The 20723-nt window shown below is 52.6% G+C and overlaps 1 protein-coding gene across 1 annotated transcript in view; it reads right to left on the bottom strand.

The window, feature by feature from the left end:
* Positions 1–50: 50 nt before the first annotated feature.
* Positions 51–20723, bottom strand: part of RSPH10B (radial spoke head 10 homolog B) — a 38430-nt gene continuing 17757 nt past the window's right edge. Inside the window, exons 12-20 of the mRNA XM_080674036.1 lie at positions 20517–20631; positions 18692–18771; positions 18446–18594; positions 10231–10338; positions 9087–9230; positions 7195–7314; positions 5842–5935; positions 1897–2092; positions 51–876 (exon numbers count right to left, since the gene is read on the bottom strand). Coding sequence (XP_080530162.1) covers positions 699–876; positions 1897–2092; positions 5842–5935; positions 7195–7314; positions 9087–9230; positions 10231–10338; positions 18446–18594; positions 18692–18771; positions 20517–20631 — 1184 coding nt within the window. The 3' untranslated portion in view covers positions 51–698. The remainder of the gene's footprint in view (positions 877–1896; positions 2093–5841; positions 5936–7194; positions 7315–9086; positions 9231–10230; positions 10339–18445; positions 18595–18691; positions 18772–20516; positions 20632–20723) is intronic.

Raw genomic sequence — 20723 nt, 5'->3', positions numbered from 1 at the left:
TTTCCCCACCATCTGTGTTTTCTGTTTCCATCTGTTTCCTTCGTTGTTTTCCTTCTTCCCAAGATTTATGTTGGATGATGGTTTCCTTCCTTCTGCCAGTTTGGAAGCTAGAAATTTCCTTTTTTATGCTTTTGGTGGTGGGTCTTAAATTTTAAAACAAATTATTAGCTCTGACATTTCCTAACAGAGACTTAGAGCATTCGCTTACCCGCCAGCTGCACACCAGCTCCTGACCCTGCTGTTTGGCCTTGGGTCATGCAGTGTTTGTGGTGCTGACTCGTGGGAAGGAGCCCCTAAGAGGCAGCCAGGTAAGCGGACAGGTAGAATATGGACACAGGGCGGTTACAAGGGGCAAAGGAACTGTTTTGGGGAGGGAATGTTTCAATGATTTCATCTCCTCCCCATTGATAGGGGATTGGTTTTATCAGATTCTAAACTTCACCACCCGTCATGTTGCATACACACTCATTTACCAGCCATAGCTGTGTGTTTTCCTGCAGCTCCGTTTTCAGAGTGCAGGCATTCGGCGGTCCAGCCCTGGAAAAGCCGGGAACGTGGGCAGGGCGTGGTATCCGAGCACACCAAGACGGGCGGGAGAACACTTTATTGGTCAGGAAGTGCGTTAGTGCTTTGGCCCTGACCTTCCCATCTGCGGTTCCCGTGGCTGCCACACCCCGGCTCCCCCACCCCGGCCGCCTCTATTTTTTCCGCTTCTTGCTTACGATGGTCTTGGACAGGCCCAGCACTGCGTCCTCTTTGGGGAGGCCCAGCATCAAGTGCAGGGAAGGGACGTCCACCGGCTCCTTGATCACAGTGATGTTGACCACGCGGTCTTGTCTTTTGACCGCTTCCTCTTTCAAGCCCAACACCATCAGCCTAACGCCAGGACAAACAGAAGGAGGCAGTTACTTCTTTGTCATTTCAAAACCAGGTGTGTTTTTTTTAAGCAACTTTCTCAATGTGATTTTTATTTTTTACTTATTTTTTAATATACTTTTATGGATTTCAGAGAGGAAGGGAGAGAGACATAGAGACATCCATGATGAGAGAGTATCATGGATCGGCTGCCTCCTGCACGCCCCGTACTGGGGATCGAGCCCGCAACCCAAGCATGTGCCCTTGACCGGAATCGAACCCAGGACCTTCCAGTCCACAGTCCAATGCTCTATCCACTGAACCAAACCAGCTAGGGCTCAAAACCAGTTTCTATGCTGCATGTGGAGTAAAGCTGTCCATAATTTGCTGAAATAAAGTGATACCATCTCTAGACAAGGTCTGCAGTGCCTTGTGAACCACTGTTCCCTTAGCAACCAGCAGCTAGGAAGTAGCCTTTGAAATCCTCCTGAGTCTTTTTGCTTAAGTCCAGTTTACTGCTTTCTGCCACAGACCCACAGGCTTGGGGTGCACCTTACAGAGAGCAGGCGTTTGGACCCCGGCCCAGCGTGTGTGCACAGAACTGAGCCTGGACAGAGGCTCCGGGCAGGTAAGGGTGCAGCCCTCCCGGGCCGTGTCCCGGGCATTGTTTTACGTGCTTTGCGCACGTTAGCGCACGTCATCCTCACCGCAGCCTGCCGATGAGGAAACTGAGGCACACACGTAGCTGACCTCGCCCAAGGTCACCCAGGTGTTAAATGGTGGGGCTGGGATTTGAACCCAGGCAGTCTCGATCTGTGGTCTGACTCAGCAACTCTGTCACATTGCCTCTCTGTGTGAGCCTTGCAACACAGACGTCACCACCCCCTTAGACAACAGGAGAGAACAGGGAGCCCCCAGGCAGGGTCCTTCCGGGGAGCCCCAGGTCCCGGTGCCCCAGGAGGACAGCGCCACCACTCCGTCCCCTCCGCCCTCCACGCCGCCCCCTCCTCGCAGGAAAGGGGCCGAGAGGGTTCCAGGTACCTTGCTTCCAGCTCGTCGTTTTCCATCTTCCTCGCTCTGGCCATGGCTGCGTAATGTAACTTGTTCTCCTTTATTTTCTCCTTGAGCGTTTCCTCGTGTCTGTATGCTTGGAAGAGCGTGTTCACAAAAAAGATACACAAACAATTGATCCACGTGTTGATGTTTTCGCAGGGCTCGTCCTTGCCTTTTCTTCTCTCTGCAAGGAAGCTTCATTTCAGTGAGCGTCCGTACAGGGTGCAGCGACCTTGGAGCCCGTGCTCACACTCTGCCCACCCCCCCCAGGAGGGGTGCTGTGCTCCGGCCTCCGAGGGGGGAAGGGGCTGCAGGGCGCGGCACGGACACCCCGGAGTGAGGCAGGTGCCACGGGGCCGTAGCCGGGGCCATCGGGGTTTCCTCCAGTCTCCTGGCGCCTGTGCTGTTTTTCTAACTAGCTTACGTGTTTTTTGTTGTTTTTAATTAAAATTTTAGAAAATGTGTTGACATTGTGCATGTTTCAGGGAAAGGAAATCCACTTGGCATTTGTGTGCATTGTCTTAAAGGCAGTTTTCATTAAGAAAATAAAAGGATTTTAAACTGAATTGGATAAGAAGTAATATTCTTTTTTAGAGAGAGAGGAAGAAGGTAGAAATATCGATGAGAAACACCATTGATCAGCTGCCTCCTGCACGCCCCCTACTGGGGATGGAGCCCACAACCCGGGCATGTGCCCTGATTGGGAATGAACTGGTGACTTCTTGGTTCATGGGGTCAGTGCTTAACCACTGAGCCACACTGGCGGGACATAGTAATATTTTTTTAAAAAAACATATACTTTGTCCTGACCGGTATGGCTCAGTGGATAGAGCGTTGGCCTGTGGACTGAAGGGTCCTGGGTTCGATTCCGGTCAAGGGCATGTACCTTGGTTGCGGGCACATCCCCAGTAGGGGGTGTGCAGGAGGCAGCTGATGGATGTTTCTCTCTCATCGATGTTTCTAACTCTCTCCCTCTCCCTCTCCCTTCCTCTCTGTAAAAAAAATCAATAAAATATATTTTTAAAAATGTGTGTATATATATATATATATGTGTGTATATATATATATATATATATATATATATATATATATATACTTTTATTGATTTTATTGATTTCAGAGAGGAAGGAAGTGGGAGAGAGAAATATCAATGATGATAAGAAAAAAAAAAAAGGAAAAAGAAAACCACCACCAAAAAAAGGAAACATCGGCGATGAGAGAGCATCACTGGTCGGCTGCCTCCTGCACGCCCCGCACTGGGGATGAAGCCCACAACCCGGGCACGTGCCCTGACCGGGAATCGAACCCTGACCTCCTGGTTCATAGGTCAGTGCTCAACCACTGAGCCACACCGGCCAGGTGCGTTTTTCTTTGACTTATTCAGTTTTTCGGCCATGATTATTCGGGTTTCCTGTATTTTCTTAGGCTGACTTTGTTATCCATTTTCTCCTCCTAGTGAGTACTTAGGGTGTATTTACCGGTGTATTCTGGCTGTGCTGGTTGAAGATGTCTATTCTCTGTTCAGTTAAAGAGCCAGCTCTCAGAAAGGCAGTGTTAACGTTGTTCCTCTCCGATGCCTCGTCTGTGAGTGCCTTCTGCCGCCACGCTCCTGCTCTCCTTGCACTTGGCAATCCCCCCCTTTGTCTTCCGGACTGAATGTTTAGGGATCGGGGTTCCCTGGTTAACAGTGAAGACCCTTAACACTATAACTGACTTAGAGTTTTGAGCCATGTCTTGTATGTAATGTGTAAGTTATTTCCATTTGCTCAGCATGCTCAAAGAATTATCTAGAAGAACAGAGGACTTCAGCTTCTTCTGTTTGTTTTGCATTTCATTTCCAAGTGCTTGGGTGATGTTTGACTTGGCCCATCAACATGCCCGGCTCTTCTTTAGCAAGAGGAGCTGGAGGGCTGGGTGCCGCAGTGGGAGGGGAGGGCTGCAGCGGGAGGCCGGCGGGCGGACAGGGCTGAGGAAGCAGCGGGGAGGGGGAAGCAGAGGCAGCAGATAGAATGCCACCGGCTGTTACTAGAGGGGGGATATTAAGAGGAATGGGAGCTGAAGCCGGTTTGGCTCAGTGGATAGAGCGTCGGCCTGCAGACTGGGGGGTCCCGGGTTCGATTCCGGTCGGGGGCATGTACCTTGGTTGCGGGCACATCCCCAGTAGGGGGTGTGCAGGAGGCAGCTGATCGATGTTTCTCTCTCATCGATGTTTCTAGCTTTCTATCCCTCTCCTTTCCTCTCTGTAAAATACCAATAAAATATATTTTTTAAAAAAAAAAAAGAGGAACGGGAGGGATTGGATAAGGGTTTGTTTGTTGTTGTTTTTAACTTGAGCATCTTTACAAACCAAAGCGAAGGAGCCCGCCGCAGTGTTACTTGGTGGGTAAGTCTCCGGGCTTCGAGCCTGGCAGCCGCCCTGCCATGCAGGTGTGGCTGCACCTCAGTCAGAGAAGCTTCCAGAAGACTAAAAAGCTTCTGCACAACAAAGGACACCCTATACAACGGAAAGGCAGGACACCGAATGGGAGGAAACATTGGCCAATCATATCTGAGAAGGGTTAATATCCAAAATACATAAAGAACTCATAAAAACCAGTAACAGCAAAAACCACAATGTAACCGAGGATCCAAACAGACATTGCTCCCAAGAGGACATACTGACGGCCAACGTGGAAAGCCGCTCCCCGTCACTGATCACCGGGGAAACGCCGAACAGACCCACAGTGAGAGCCCCCACGCCTGTCCCAGTGCCCCCCCCCCACAAAGACCAGGGACAGCGTGCTGGGAAACATGTCATAATGGAGCAAAGTCCCTTCCGATCATCCGGGAGCCCCTGGCTGCTCTGTGGAAACCAGGATGGCAGTTCCTTAAAATGCTAAAAATAGAACGACGACCTTACGACCCAGCAATTCCACTGGTGGGAATATGGGCAAAGGAAACAGAAACAATGCCAAAGAGATAGCTGCTTCCCATTAGTGACATTAGTGACATGGAAACAGCCCACGCGTTCGTGAACAGGTGACTGGATTGAGAAGCTGTGGAACATACATGCAGTGGAATTCGATTCAGCCAAAAACACGGAGGAAACGTGCCATTTGCAACAACATGGATGGACCTCCAGGGTTTACGCTAAGAGAAACAAGTCAGACAAACACTGTAGGACCTGTTATATGTGGGATCTTCACAACAACATAAAAACTCAGAAGCAAGCAGATTTGTGGCTACCAGACGGGGTGGGAGAATTGGAGGAAGGTCATCGAGAAGCACAAACTTCCACTTACTTAGGAGATAAACTAGAGGCCCGGCGCATGACATTCATGCACAGGGGGGGGGGGGGTCCCCTCAGCCTGGCCTGCACTCTCTCCAATCCGGGACCCCCCGGGGGATGTCTGACTGCCTCTCGCAATCCGGGACCTCTGGCTCCTAACTGCTCACCGGCCTGCCTGCCTGATGGCCTCTAGATAAATAAGTACCAGGATGTAACGTACAACATGATGACGGTAATCCAGCACCGTTTGTTGTATCTGAGAGTTCAGAGTGTAAATCCTAGTGGTTCTCATCACAAGAAGAATTGTTTGCTGTCTATGAGATAGACATTAATTAAACGTATTGGGGTAATCATTTCATGATAGATGTAAGTCAAATCATTATGCTGTATACCTTAAACTTATACAGTACTACAGGTCAATTATATCTCAATGAAGCTGGAAAAAATGCCAAAAACAAACCCGAAACTCTTAAGATCATGCCCTACAAGGACCTCTGTGAAGCTGGAGGCAGAATTGGAAGTAGCAGTACCAGCCTAATGGTATACATAATTTTTTAACTAAAAAAAATCTTTTTAAGATGGTTGTACATTTTTTTCATAAATTTTTAAAATCATGTATAAGCAACAGTTTGCCAAAATTAAAGTTATATAATTAAGATACTCACCACATTGAGGTAATAAAAAGGTTAGCCCTTTTCCTGGAGATTTAACAGTCAGTTTGGAAATTCTGTCATCACTTAGTGACTTCCTGAACTTGGGCTTTTATGTAAAAATAAAATAAAATAAAATTATAAAGCAGAGTATTATTTCTGCATCATCATGTACGAAAACTAATTTCCTCCATTACAAATAATTAGAAATTGTTAATGAGGCCGTTCGTTCTCTTTAAGCTAAGTGGCAGTTATTGTATCTACTGCAAGGCTCCCCCCGAGAAACCAGGGAGTTGAGGAAATATTATGCACAGTTAATACTTACATTCATACATTAGTGGCTTTAATTCCCACACCTATGCTATCTACACCCACAGTTCCGTCTCCAGCTAGATCTCGCCCTTGAACTCCACACTTGTACATCCAGCCGTGCTACTTGCTCACCACTTGGATGGCATGTGTCCTAATATGTCCCAATCCAGCCCCTTAATTTCGCCCCGATCTCATCCCCCGCCCAGACTCCCCCTTCGTGGTCAATGGTAACTGTTCTTCCAGTCGCTCCGGGCCCCAATCCCGGGATCACCTTTGCCTTCTTTCTGCCTCTCACACGCCATGGCCTTACAAGTCCCTTCCGATCACTCCAGGAGCTTCCTGACTGGTTTGTCAGGGAAGCCACAGTGAGCCTGCTGACCCCTCTGCTCGGGGCTCGCACCTCCCTCACCACATCAGACCCCGCCCTGGGCTGGCTCACCGCCTCCCCCTCCCCCGTGGCTCCCCTCACTGTACGCTGCTCGCCCACAACCCCAGCGGGCGTGCTCCCACCTCAGGCCTCTGCACAGACAGTGTTCCCCCAGGGGATCACCCGGTGGTACCTCCCTTCCTCCCGGGATGCTCAGCTGTTCCTTCAGCAGAAGGCCCTCCTGCCTGCCCCCGCACTCCCATCTGCAGCCTGCCTTGCTCTCGCACAGCGCCGTGGTCACCCACGGGGCCCATTTGGAGTCAGACTGCCCGCACACAACCCCAGCTCCTCGACTTACTAGACCCGAGACTGGGCCAGCTCCTACCCTTTCCTGGCCGCAGCTCCTGCCCAGAGACAACAACAGCACCTAACGGGGTGCTGCCCGAGCTGTGCCCGGGAAGCGCATGGCACCTGGTAAGCACCGTGGGTGTCGGCCGGCCGTTCGTGTGGTCCCCTGGCATCATCCCCTCCCCCCACTGGAAGGAATGGTCCCTGGGAGCACGGGCCTCGAGTTCACGGCCAGATCCCAGCGCAGGCGAGCGCTGGGCACACCAGGTACGCAACGTACACAACGGTGCTTGAAGCTACGTGGGCACGGGCGCGGGGCGCGGGGGGCGGTAAGCACAAACCTCTGTCGTCTGGATTTTGCTGAAATCGAGCAAGAGCACCAACTTGGTTGCAGACGACATGGTGCTGCCCAGGTGCACGTCAGACTCCTGGCTCGTGGCTGCGCTCACGCTCCTCCTGCTCTGATGGCGGAGTAAGGACAGCCATGAGAACGCCTGGCTTCATGGGGACAGACATACACTCACATACACGTAAAGGGCACTAGTGGATGCATGTCAACATGTCTACACATGTGAAACCACCTCAGTCAGAACAGTGAACATATCCATCACCCCTGAAAGTTTCCTGTGTCCCATGGGGTCCCCCCTTTCCCCATCCTCAGCAACCACTGAAATGCTGTCACTACAGATTACTTTGCACTTTCTAGAATTTTCTGCACAAGAGTATCTCCCCAGCATTTCGGTCTGGCTTCTTCCACCCAGCATACTTATTTTGATTCATGCATGTTGTATGTAGCGTGTGATTTCATTGCCGGCTCATATACTCTGTTGTATGAATGCATATGATTTGTTGATCTTGATGGGCAATGGAAATGCCACACTGACAGCGTGAGTGAAGCTGACCGGCTGGTGTCTGAGGATGATCCCTAGACCACAATGTTCAGACTCGGCTCCTGGCATCCACAGCGATGCCATCCATACAAGCATGGATGAGTTTTTTAAGAGATATTCTTATTGATTTCAGAGAGAGGAAGGGAGAGGGAGAGAAACATCCATGATGAGAGAGGATCACTGATCGGCTGCCTCCTACATACCCCACACTGGGGATCGAGCCCGCAGCCCGGGCATGTGCCCTGCCCGGGAATCGAACCGTGATCCTCCTGGTTCAGAGGTCAACACTCAACCACGGAGCCACGCGGCCGGGCAAGCATAGGTGAATGTGAGGTAGACATTCACTTCCCCAGAGCAGAGCCCAGACTCAGACTGCAGCCTGGAGAAGCCGCAGTCACCCCTCCACCTGGAGGCGGCCTGCCTGGCCACAGGGGGGGCCTGTGAGGTGCTGACGTTAAACGTCTGGCACGGGGGAGCCCCAGGCACAGCGCAGGGCCTCGCGGGAAGGCGAGAGGCGCTCCTTAGACAACAGAAGGCTCCTAGGTGACCAGCTCTGAAGAGTTCTGCAGCTGTGGGGCTCCCCCGGCCCCCAAAACTCTCACCTGTGGCTCCAAATGAACGGCTCAGAAAGCCTTCAAGCCCGCTAACCCGAAACGCCCATCCACAGTGGCTTGTCTCAGTTTGCTCAGCGCTGGGTCCTTCAGTGGGTGACTGCCCTGCACTGCTCCCCTGCGGCCTGGCAGGGGGCCCACCCGGGTCCAGCCCTGAGCAGGCCCGTCCTCAGGGACCCACCCAGCACCTCGTGCACTGGGACAGGCTCCCCCCACCCAGCACTAGGTCATGTAACAAGCCTCTCAGGGCTTCTAAGACTCATGGTGGCGTGTCTGACCTGCATTACGGTAGCGCCTCTTTGGGGGCTAGGAGTCGGCTTCCTGGGGTGTGACCAGGAAATCCATGTCCCTAACTTAAAAAGGAAAAACACGTGAAAAGAAGTCTTACGTGATTTCCTGAAGGTCACAAAAGCCCGGGATAGTTCTGAGGGGTGGTTTACCCACTCCAGAATGAAACCACTCCTTGGCCGAAACCGGTTTGGCTCAGTGGATAGAGCGTCGGCCTGTGGACTGAAGGGTCCCGGGTTCGATTCCGGTCAAGGGCATGTACCTTGGTTGTGGGCACATCCCCAGTGGGAGGTGTGCAGAAGGCAGCTGATCGATGTTTCTCTCTCATCGATGTTTCTAGCTCTCTATCCCTCTCCCTTCCTCTCTGTAAAAAATCAGTAAAATATATTTTAAAAAAAAAAAAAAAACACTCCTTGCTCCAAATTCTAAGAAGTTACTTCCTACCTTATTGGTTGGTGTGTAAGTGACCCCAGCTCTGTTTCCAGGGAAGTCATCACGGAGGACACTCAAATGGGATTTAGTCATTTGGTCAGTAACAGAGATGGATGCGAAGCTTAAGAGAGCTTCAAAGAATTCCAGGAAAACGAGCTGGAACAGAAGAAATCACAGCGTCTCATGCATCCTGACACACCTGGGGGAGGACCAGCGCTCATCTCGGCTCCAGGGACCACCGCCACCCCCTAGGGCGTAAGGATCCTGGGTGTACGGCGGCTGCAGTCAGACCGACAGCACTGACAAGGCCGTTACATGTCCCATCGTGAGATCGGTAAGCCGCTTCTCTACGCGGATGAAAACGTTTGGTAACAGCTAATTGAGGACAGACACTTTCAAAAGTGTTTCCCTTTTTCTCACGTAAAAGAGTGGCACCCAGAAACCAAGTGTCGAGTGTGTTACCCACCGGGCAGCCGTCCTGTCCCCTCCCCGCCCCCGTGTGGCCCCCACGCAGGCCTGCAGAGTGCGTGCGCCTGGGGCTGGCTGGCTCGGACTTGGTCCAGCTGTCGGTCCTGAGCCCAGGGCCCTTTGAGTCTGAGCTGGAACAGGGCCCTCATTTGACCCGAGGCTCCAGGCCTGGCTTCCAGGGAAGACCCAAAACTTGGTTCTTCCAAGGTCGCCCGGCATGCCCGCAGCACCGGGGTCCCTGGGCTGACGGTTTGCTGAGACCCCACCAAAGAGGGGGCCAGCTGGTAAAACGAGACATTTGCCTGCGGCAAGAAATGCTAACGATTAAAGGCACACCTAACTCAGTGGAGGGGGAGACCAACCAGCATTTCTGAGTATAGGGTATGTGTGCCACAGAACACATACATGTATGAAATTGCTAAATAAATTATCCATGCAATAGCTTGGTAGTTTTATAGTCTTTTGACTTTGTTCATTGTTGCCTGACATCTGAATATTCGTTTTAATCTTAATCTCTAATTTTCGAATACAACCAAGGATACACACACACACACACACACACACACACACACACACTTATAGTTTTGTGTGGGTTAGAATTCTTTTCAATCAAATCTTGGTTCTAGTATCCAAGGCAAAACGAACAGCCGGGATGGGACCTATGCCTCTGGGCCACCTCGCCGCAGACCTCAAGTTCCAGGTTGCTGTCAATTCCGTCGTATATGAAAGGGTTGTCTTCCGCTATGATCTCCACAAACTTGGTTGATGTTAATTCTTTATTTATCATTTTAAAGTCCTAGAAAAGAAACCACCAATCAAACCATAAGGAACCATAATTACAAACAGCTATACGTTTTTTACGTCAATTTACATCAGTACCATGCTGTAAGAAAACATACTAGAAATGGAGATCCTGAAAACTGATAATTTTATAAAGATTCTGGATTAACATGGGTAGTTACCTCTTCTGACCCAATCCTTCAAAAGTAACAGCAAAGGTTTTTTTGTTTTTGTTTTTTTTTTAGTAAAGGTTTTTTTCAAGGGGCATAGACACAGGACAGAGAAGGGGAAAGCGGGTAACCCAGATGTGAGATGGCAACCCACTCCGCAAGCAGGGCCGTGTGGACGGCGGACTCCGCGGAGCAGAGGACAGGAGCTCAGGGAGGCTGGAGGCGAGGCAGGTCCCCGTGGGGACTCAGGAGGGAGAGGCACCTCTGAGGGTCACACAGCAGGCAGGGCTGACACACGAGGACTCCCTGGGGGCTGAGGGAAGAGCCTTTCCACCTCTAAGCTGAAGAAAGGAGGCTCGTTCTCAGATACTGAGCCAGAGAGCATCTGGCCTGGAGAGCACGTGGTCCCCTGGTCACAGTGCTGCTGAGACAGGACGGAAGGGCATCCTGGGAGGCTCCTCCCTCCACACCAACCCTCCCCTCCATTCTAACCTTAACCCTCCCCTCCCCTCCCCTCCACTCTAACCCTCCCCTCCCCTCCACTCTAACCCTCCCCTCCCCTCCACTCTAACCCTAACCCTAACCCTCCCCTTCACCTAACCCTCCCCTCCCCTCCATTCTAACCTTAACCCTCCCCTCCACTCTAACCCTCACCTCCCCTCCCCTTCACCTAACCCTCCCCTCCATTCTAACCTTAACCCTCCCCTCCCCTCCCCTCCACTCTAACCCTCCCCTCCCCTCCACTCTAACCCTAACCCTAACCCTCCCCTTCACCTAACCCTCCCCTCCCCTCCATTCTAACCTTAACCCTCCCCTCCACTCTAACCCTCACCTCCCCTCCCCTTCACCTAACCCTCCCCTCCATTCTAACCTTAACCCTCCCCTCCCCTCCCCTCCACTATAACCCTAACCCTAACCCTCCCCTCCACTCTAACCCTAACCCTAACCCTAACCCTCCCCTCCACTCTAACCCTAACCCTAACCCTAACCCTAACCCTCCCCTCCCCTCAACTCTAACCCTAACACTCCCCTCCCCTCCACTCCAACCCTAACCCTCCCCTCCACTCTAACCCTAACCCTCCCCTCCCCTCCACTCCAACCCTAACCCTCCCCTCCCCTCCACTCTAACCCTAACCCTCCCCTCCACTCTAACCCTAACCCTCCCCTCCCCTCCACTCCAACCCTAACCCTCCCCTCCACTCTAACCCTAACCCTCCCCTCCCCTCCACTCCAACCCTAACCCTCCCCTCCCCTCCACTCTAACCCTAACCCTCCCCTCCACTCTAACCCTAACCCTCCCCTCCCCTCCACTCCAACCCTAACCCTCCCCTCCACTCTAACCCTAACCCTCCCCTCCCCTCCACTCCAACCCTAACCCTCCCCTCCACTCTAACCCTAACCCTCCCCTCCCCTCCACTCCAACCCTAACCCTCCCCTCCACTCTAACCCTAACCCTCCCCTCCCCTCCACTCTAACCCTAACCCTCCCCTCCCCTCCACTCCAACCCTAACCCTCCCCTCCACTCTAACCCTAACCCTCCCCTCCCCTCCACTCTAACCCTAACCTTCCCCTCCCCTCCACTCCAACCCTAACCCTCCCCTCCAATCTAACCCTAACCCTCCCCTCCCCTCCACTCTAACCCTAACCCTCCCCTCCCCTCCACTCCAACCCTAACCCTCCCCTCCACTCTAACCCTAACCCTCCCCTCCCCTCCACTCTAACCCTAACCCTCCCCTCCCCTCCACTCTAACCCTAACCCTCCCCTCCCCTCCACTCTAACCCTAACCCTCCCCTCCCCTCCACTCCAACCCTAACCCTCCCCTCCACTCTAACCCTAACCCTCCCCTCCCCTCCACTCTAACCCTAACCCTCCCCTCCCCTCCACTCCAACCCTAACCCTCCCCTCCCCTCCACTCCAACCCTAACCCTCCCCTCCACTCTAACCCTAACCCTCCCCTCCACTCTAACCCTAACCCTAACCCTCCCCTCCACTCTAACCCTAACCCTCCCCTCCCCTCTACTCTAACCCTAACCCTCCCCTCCCCTCCAATCTAACCCTAACCCTCCCCTCCCCTCCACTCTAACCCTAACCCTCCCCTCCACTCTAACCCTAACCCTCCCCTCCACTCTAACCCTCCCCTCCCCTCCACTCTAACCCTAAACCTCCCCTCCCCTCCACTCTAACCCTAACCCTCCCCTCCCCTCCACTCTAACCCTAACCCTCCCCTCCCCTCCACTCTAACCCTAACCCTCCCCTCCCCTCCACTCTAACCCTAACCCTACCCTCCCCTCCACTCTAACCCTAACCCTGCCTCCACTCTAACCCTAACCCTCCCCTCCCCTCCACTCTAACCCTAACCCTCCCCTCCCCTCCACTCTAACCCTAACCCTCCCCTCCACTCTAACCCTAAACCTAACCCTCCCCTCCACACTAACCCTAACCCTCCCCTCCCCTCCACTCTAACCCTAACCCTCCCCTCCCCTCCACTCTAACCCTCACCTCCCCTCCCCTCCACTCTAACCCTCACCTCCCCTCCACTCTAACCCTAACCCTAACCCTCCCCTCCCCTCCACTCTAACCCTAACCCTCCCCTCCACTCCAACCCTAACCCTCCCCTCCACTCTAACCCTAACCCTCCCCTCCCCTCCACTCCAACCCTAACCCTCCCCTCCACTCTAACCCTAACCCTCCCCTCCCCTCCACTCCAACCCTAACCCTCCCCTCCCCTCCACTCTAACCCTAACCCTCCCCTCCACTCTAACCCTAACCCTCCCCTCCCCTCCACTCCAACCCTAACCCTCCCCTCCACTCTAAACCTAACCCTCCCCTCCCTCCACTCCAACCCTAACCCTCCCCTCCACTCTAACCCTAAACCTCCCCTCCACTCTAACCCTAACCCTCCCCTCCCCTCCACTCTAACCCTAACCCCTCCCCTCCCCTCCACTCCAACCCTAACCCTCCCCTCCACTCCAACCCTAACCCTCCCCTCCACTCTAACCTAACCCTCCCCTCCCCATCCACTCTAACCCTAACCCTCCCCTCCCCTCCACTCCAACCCAAACCCTCCCCTCACATCTAACCCTAACCCTCCCCTCCCCTCCACTCTAACCCTAACCCTCCCTCCCCTCCACTCTAACCCTAACCTTCCCCTCCCCTCCACTCCAACCCTAACCCTCCCCTCCAATCTAACCCTAACCCTCCCCTCCCCTCCACTCTAACCCTAACCCTCCCCTCCCCCTCCACTCCACCCTAACCCTCCCTCCACTCTAACCCTAACCCTCCCCTCCCCTCCACTCTAACCTAACCCTCCCCTCCCCTCCACTCTAACCCTACCCTCCCCTCCCCTCCAACTCTAACCCTAACCCTCCCCTCCCCTCCACTCCAACCCTAACCCTCCCCTCCACTCTAACCCTAACCCTACCCCTCCCCTCCACTCTAACCCAAACCCTCCCCTCCCCTCCACTCCAACCCTAACCCTCCCCCTCCCCTCCACTCCAACCCTAACCTCCCCCTCCACTCTAACCCTAACCCTCCCCTCCACTCTAACCCTAACCCTACCCCTCCCCTCCACTCTAACCCTAACCCTCCCCTCCCCTCTACTCTAACCCTAACCCTCCCCTCCCCTCCCCTCCACTCTAACCCTAACCCTCCCCTCCACTCTAACCCTAACCCTCCCCTCCACTCTAACCCTAACCCTCCCCTCCACTCTAACCCTCCCCTCCCCTCCACTCTAACCCTAAACCTCCCCTCCCCTCCACTCTAACCCTAACCCTCCCCTCCCCTCCACTCTAACCCTAACCCTCCCCTCCCTCCACTCTAACCCTAACCCTCCCCTCCCCTCCACTCTAACCCTAACCCTCCCCTCCCCTCCACTCTAACCCTAACCCTCCCCTCCACTCTAACCCTAACCCTCCCCTCCCCTCCACTCTAACCCTAACCCTCCCCTCCCCTCCACTCTAACCCTAACCCTCCCCTCCACTCTAACCCTAAACCTAACCCTCCCCTCCACACTAACCCTAACCCTCCCCTCCCCTCCACTCTAACCCTAACCCTCCCCTCCCCTCCACTCTAACCCTAACCCTCCCCTCCCCTCCACTCTAACCCTCCCTCCCCTCCACTCTAACCCTAACCCTCCCCTCCCCTCCACTCTAACCCTAACCCTCCCCTCCCCCTCCACTCTAACCCTAACCCTCCCCTCCACTCTAACCCTAACCCTCCCCTCCCCTCACTCTAACCCTAACCCTCCCCTCCCCTCCACTCTAACCCTAACCCTCCCCTCCACTCTAACCCTAAACCTAACCCTCCCCTCCACACTAACCCTAAACCCTCCCCTCCACTCTAACCCTAACCCTCCCCTCCACTCTAACCCTAACCCTCCCCCTCCCCTCCACTCTAACCCTAACCCTCCCCTCCCCTCTACTCTAACCCTAACCCTCCCCTCCCCTCCACTCTAACCCTAACCCTCCCCTTCCCTCCACTCTAACCCTAACCCTCCCCTCCCCTCCACTCTAACCCTAACCCTCCCCTCCACTCTAACCCTAACCCTCCCCTCCACTCTAACCCTCCCCTCCCCTCCACTCTAACCCTAACCCTCCCCTCCCCTCCACTCTAACCCTAACCCTCCCCTCCCCTCCACTCTAACCCTAACCCTCCCCTCCCCTCCACTCTAACCCTAACCCTCCCCTCCCCTCCACTCTAACCCTAACCCTCCCCTCCCCTCCACTCTAACCCTAACCCTCCCCTCCACTCTAACCCTAACCCTCCCCTCCCCTCCACTCTAACCCTAACCCTCCCCTCCCCTCCACTCTAACCCTAACCCTCCCCTCCACTCTAACCCTAAACCTAACCCTCCCCTCCACACTAACCCTAACCCTCCCCTCCCCTCCACTCTAACCCTAACCCTCCCCTCCCCTCCACTCTAACCCTAACCCTCCCCTCCCCTCCACTCTAACCCTCACCTCCCCTCCACTCTAACCCTAACCCTCCCCTCCCCCTCCCCTCCACTCTAACCGTAACCCTCCCCTCCACTCTAACCCTCCCCTCCCCTCCCCTCCACTCTAACCCTCCCCTCCACTCTAACCCTAACCCTCCCCTCCCCTCCCCTCCACTCTAACCCTAACCCTCCCCTCCACTCAAACCCTCCCCTCCCCTCCCCTCCACTCTAACCCTCCCCTCCACTCTAACCCTAACCCTCCCCTCCCCTCCCCTCCACTCTAACCCTAACCCTCCCTCCACTCTAACCCTCCCCTCCCCTCCCCTCCACTCTAACCCTCCCCTCCACTCTAACCCTAACCCTCCCCTCCCCTCCACTCTAACCCTAACCCTAACCCTCCCCTCCACTCTAACCCTAACCCTCCCCTCCCCTCCACTCTAACCCTAACCCTAACCCTCCCCTCCCCTCCACTCTAACCCTCACCTCCCCTCCACTCTAACCCTAACCCTCCCCTCCCCTCCCCTCCACTCTGGGAACGGTGAAAACCGTTTATGAACCCCAGGAGGCAGGACAAATCCTCTCTTGAAAAACGGTACACCAAGAGATCAATACCACGCCCTAGCTGGTTGGCTCAGTGGATAGAGCGTCGGCCTATGGACTGAAGGGACCCGGGTGCCATACAGTCGGGGGCACATGCCCAGGTTGCAGGTTCAATCCCCAGTAGGGGGTGTGCAGGAGGCAGCTGATCAATGAGTCTCTCATCATTGATGTTTCTATCTCTCTCTCCCTCTTCCTCTCTGAAAATCAATCAATAAATTTAAAAAAGTAAGAGATCAATATCGACAGATGATAGTGTGAACAAAAATAAAATAAAACACTTCATTTCCCATTAACATTATGCCCCCCAAACACAGGACATGCACCCGAGTGGCCTCCCTTCGGGAAGGGAGAACGTGGTAAGCAAAAATATGGGAAAAAACAATAAGCTTCCCGTTTGCTCTTGAGTTTTATAAATTATGTCTTGACAGCTGAAGCAAAAACTACAGCACTGCCTGATGCGGCTCTGAACCAGAGGAGGTATCAGGTATAAGTGGTGGGGGTGAGAGACGTAGGGAAGCAGGGTTGCTGTACTTCTCTGTGTTAGTAAAGTGATGACACCAACATGAAATTCTAGAAACTTCCAAGTGAGCCCTAACCAGTTTGGCTCAGTGGATAGAGCGTCGGCCTGCGGACTGAAGGGTCCCAGGTTCGATTCCGGTCAAGGGCATGTACCTGGGTTGCGGGCACATCCCCAGTAGAGGGTGTGCAGGAGGCAGCTGATCGATGTCTCTCTCTCATTGATGTTTCTAACTTTCTATCCCTCTCTCTTCCTCTCTGTAAAAAATCAATAAAATATATTTTTTAAAAAAAGAAAAGAAAAAAGAAAGCAGAGAAATGAAAAACAGAACAAACAAAATAACTGACAAAGGAAATGGCAGACTTACACCTAACATATCAATAACTACATTAGATGTAAATGGTCTATCACCCATGAAAAGACAAATATTGGCGGATATTACTGGTGTGGATGTGAAGTGGTCTGACCACTCCACAAAATATTTTGGCAGTTAAAGAAATTTTCAAATATTTTTTACAAAACCCAACAACTACAATCTTGTGCATTTATCCCAGAGAACTGAAAACTGTCCAAGTACACAATTGTTCACACTGTCTTCATTCTTTACAGCCACAAACTATAAACAACCCAAATGTCCACAGGTGAAGGCCTAAACCAACCTTTGTGGTACGTCCATCAAATGGAATGCTGGCAGCAATAAAAAAGGAACTACTGCCTGGCTGGTGTGGCTCAGTGGTTGAGCGTCAACCTAGTAAGCAGGAGTTTGTAGTTCAATCCCAGTCAGGGCACAAGCCCGGGTTGTGGGCTCAGTCCCCATTTGGGGGCGTGCAGGAGGCAGCCGATCAACGATTCTCATCATTGATGTTTCTATTTCTCAATTCCTCTCTGAAATCAATAAAAATATATTTTTAAAAAAAGAAAGAAAGGATCCAGCCAGTTTGGCTCAGTGAACAGAGCATTGGCCTGCGGACCGAAGGGTCCCGGGTTCGATCCCAGTAAGGGCACGTACCTGGGTTGCAGGCTCCTCCCCGGCCCGGGCCCTAGTCGGGGTGCATGCAGGAGGCAACCCGTCAATATGTTTCTGTCACACTGATGTTTCTGCCTTTCTCTCTCTCTCCCACTCTCAGTAAAAATTAATGGAAAAATATCCTCGGGTGAGGATTTTAAAATACAATACTTTTTTAAAAATCACATACTTTAAAAAAAAAAACGATTTTCCTATAGACACTGCACTGTCAGTGTTTCACGTATACACGGCACTTAAATTTCTCAGAGCACTCCATCCCCTGTTAGTGCCCAATTCTCCCGGTGTCCGCTTGTATCTTTCCACAAGCATAAGTCAAAAGTATCACGAAACAAAAGCTCCCAACGTTTAGTATGGAAATGCCATGTAAATTAGATGCTCTCATTACTTTCCAAAGTGATAACGTGTAAGTGACTTTTCGATGAATGGCTATTTTCTGAAAGTGGCATTCACCCCCCCTTCCTTTAACGGCAAGGTCGGCATCGGTAAAGGGGGGCGCTCCGTTCCCACCCACCCGCTGCCGCAGCCCCCCAGAATTACTCCTTTCTCCCCAAGAGACCGGGAGACAGTCCGCGGCTATGGAAACCATCCCACATCTCCACCCTGGCCGGCATACGCTTCCTTTAATTGAAATGTTTTGCTTAGCCCTAACCGGTGTGGCTCAGTGGATAGAGCGTCGGCCTGCAGACTGAAAGGTCCCAGGTTCGATTCCGGTCAAGGGCATGTACCTTGGTTGCGGGCACATCCCCAGTAGAGGGCATGCAGGAGGCAGCTGATCGATGTCTCTCTCTCATCGATGTTTCTAGCTCTCTATCCCTCTCCCTTCCTCTCTGTAAAAAACCAATAAAATATATTTAAAAAAAACACGTTTTGCTTACTTTGAGCATCCAGAGGAAGTGGCGCATCTTCATGGTGGGCTCGTGGGGCGGCGCTGCGCTCGGCCTGCAGTACGCCGTGTAAATCTCCCAGCACATGTCCATGTAATTCATCGAGTAGAGTGACCGCTGCTGCCCACTGAATAAACTGCCTAGAAATGCCACAGAGAGGTGAACACCAGAGCATGCCCACCACACTGCACGCGGGAGAAATGGCGCCAAGTAGAAGCCCGCTGGCTCTGTAGTTACCTTTCACGCGGCAGGCGTTGGGATGAATGTTCTCAGTCATCAGTTTTGTGAAACACAGGAAGAGCGAGGGGCTTCTGTGTCTGCGATTAAAAAGATACGATCACGCCGAAACCGGTTTGGCTCAGTGGATAGAGCGTCGGCCTGCGGACTGAAGGGTCCCGGGTTCGATTCCGGTCAAGGGCATGTACCTTGGTTGCGGGCACATCCCCTGTGGGAGGTGTGCAGGAGGCAGCTGATCGATGTTTCTCTCTCATCGATGTTTCTAGCTCTCTATCCCTCTCCCTTCCTCTCTGTAAAATATCAATAAAATATATTTTTTAAAAAATAAAAAATAAAAAATAAAAAGATACGATCACGCCCCCTTCCAGGAGGAGGGCCGTGACCCCCCCTATGGGCTTGGGAACTGGCTTCTAACAAGCAGAGTCAGAAAGGGAAAACAGTAAGTGTTCGGGAGACAGTCTGCTGTCACCCCTGTAACCAGGTGGTCAAGGTTAACATCGCCGGCAATGAGACAGATGTCAGATTCCCTGATAGGATGTGACGGGAAGGGCAGCTCACCTCCCTGATCTGCTTCCGCAGAACCCCGGGGCTCAGTGTAATGAGGGGAAGGCTCTGCAGACCAAATTCAAGGGATATTTTATGTGGAATAGCTGACGGATATTCTTCAGAAGTGTCAAGGTCGTAGAAGACAAAGTCTGAGAAACTGTCACAGGTTGTAGGGGACTAAGATATGTCAACTTTACACAATGTGGGATCCTGGATTAAATCCCAGAACAGAAAAGGGACAAGGGTGGGAAAATTCGGGAAACCCTAATCTATATCCTAAAAGGCCAGCAGCTCTCGCAGCGGGCGGGGCGGGGCGGGGTGCCAGCAGCATACACGGAGCGTGCTGGGCTGCCCGGGGCAGCGGACATGGCCCTGATGGCAGGCTAGGCCTAGGGGACCATACGTGCACACAATTTAATCGTGCACCGAGCCTCTAGTAGAGTCTATAATTTACTTAATGGCACTGCAGCCATGTTAGTTCCTTAATTTCCACACGTACACCTTGGTTCTGTAAGATGCTATCCGGGGAAGCAGTGAAGGGTATGTATGTCAATTTTGCTCTGAGCGAGACAGGAAGTTCTGGCCGAAGGTCACGTTGGTTGTGACTATTTCTGAATAAAACCCTGAGAGCTATTTGCAGTTACTGAAACATGACGAGTCACATCTGAAGGGTTCCACATTTAAAGCTGGTCTCTGATGGTTTTGTGGTTAATGTTCTTGTTTCTAGCCCTTCAGTTCTAGAGTTTGTGAAAATAACGATGAGAGCCCTAACCGGTTTGGCTCTGTGGATAGAGCGTCGGCCTGCGGACTGAAAGGTCCCAGGTTCGATTCCGGTCAAAGGCATGTACCTTGGTTGCGGGCACATCCCCAGTAGGAGGTGTGCAGGAGGCGGCTGATCGATGTTTCTCTCTCATCGATGTTTCTAACTCTATATACCTCTCCCTTCCTCTCTGTAAGAAATCAATAAAATATATTTTTAAAAAAATAACGATGAGAATGCCAAAGAAAAGAGGACAGCTCTGGCTGGGCGGTTCTGCTGGTTGGAGCATCGTCCTGTGTACCAAAAGGTGACGGGTCCAATTCCAGGTTAGGGCATGGTTTGATCCCCGGTCAGGGTGTAGACAGGAGGCAACTGATCGATGTTTCTCTCTCTCTCTCTCTCTCCCTTCCTCTCTCTGAAATCAGTTTTTAAAAAATAAAGAAAGAAACGAGGACAAATGTGACTGCCAGAACGGCAGCTGTGCCTGCGTCCTCTCCCAGGGCCCAGAAGTAGACTTACTGGTATTCCTTGTGATGAATGTGGTAAGCCAGCTGCAGGAGGTAGTTCAGAAATATTCTCAAAAGTATTTTTGTAAATGGAGAATGGATCTCTTCAACCGGTATGCCACTGTATTCTAAAACAAGAAAATTGGAGAGGATGATTAGTATTTTCTAGAGTCTTCTCTTTTATTTTCTCCCGCTACACAATCCCAACTGAGTACTTTTC

This window comes from Plecotus auritus, assembly GCF_963455305.1.
Source record: "Plecotus auritus genome assembly, chromosome: 6".
Lineage (NCBI taxonomy): Eukaryota > Metazoa > Chordata > Mammalia > Chiroptera > Vespertilionidae > Plecotus > Plecotus auritus.
The sequence above is the reverse complement of the archived record's forward strand: the minus strand, read 5'-3'. Positions and strand labels throughout refer to the sequence as shown.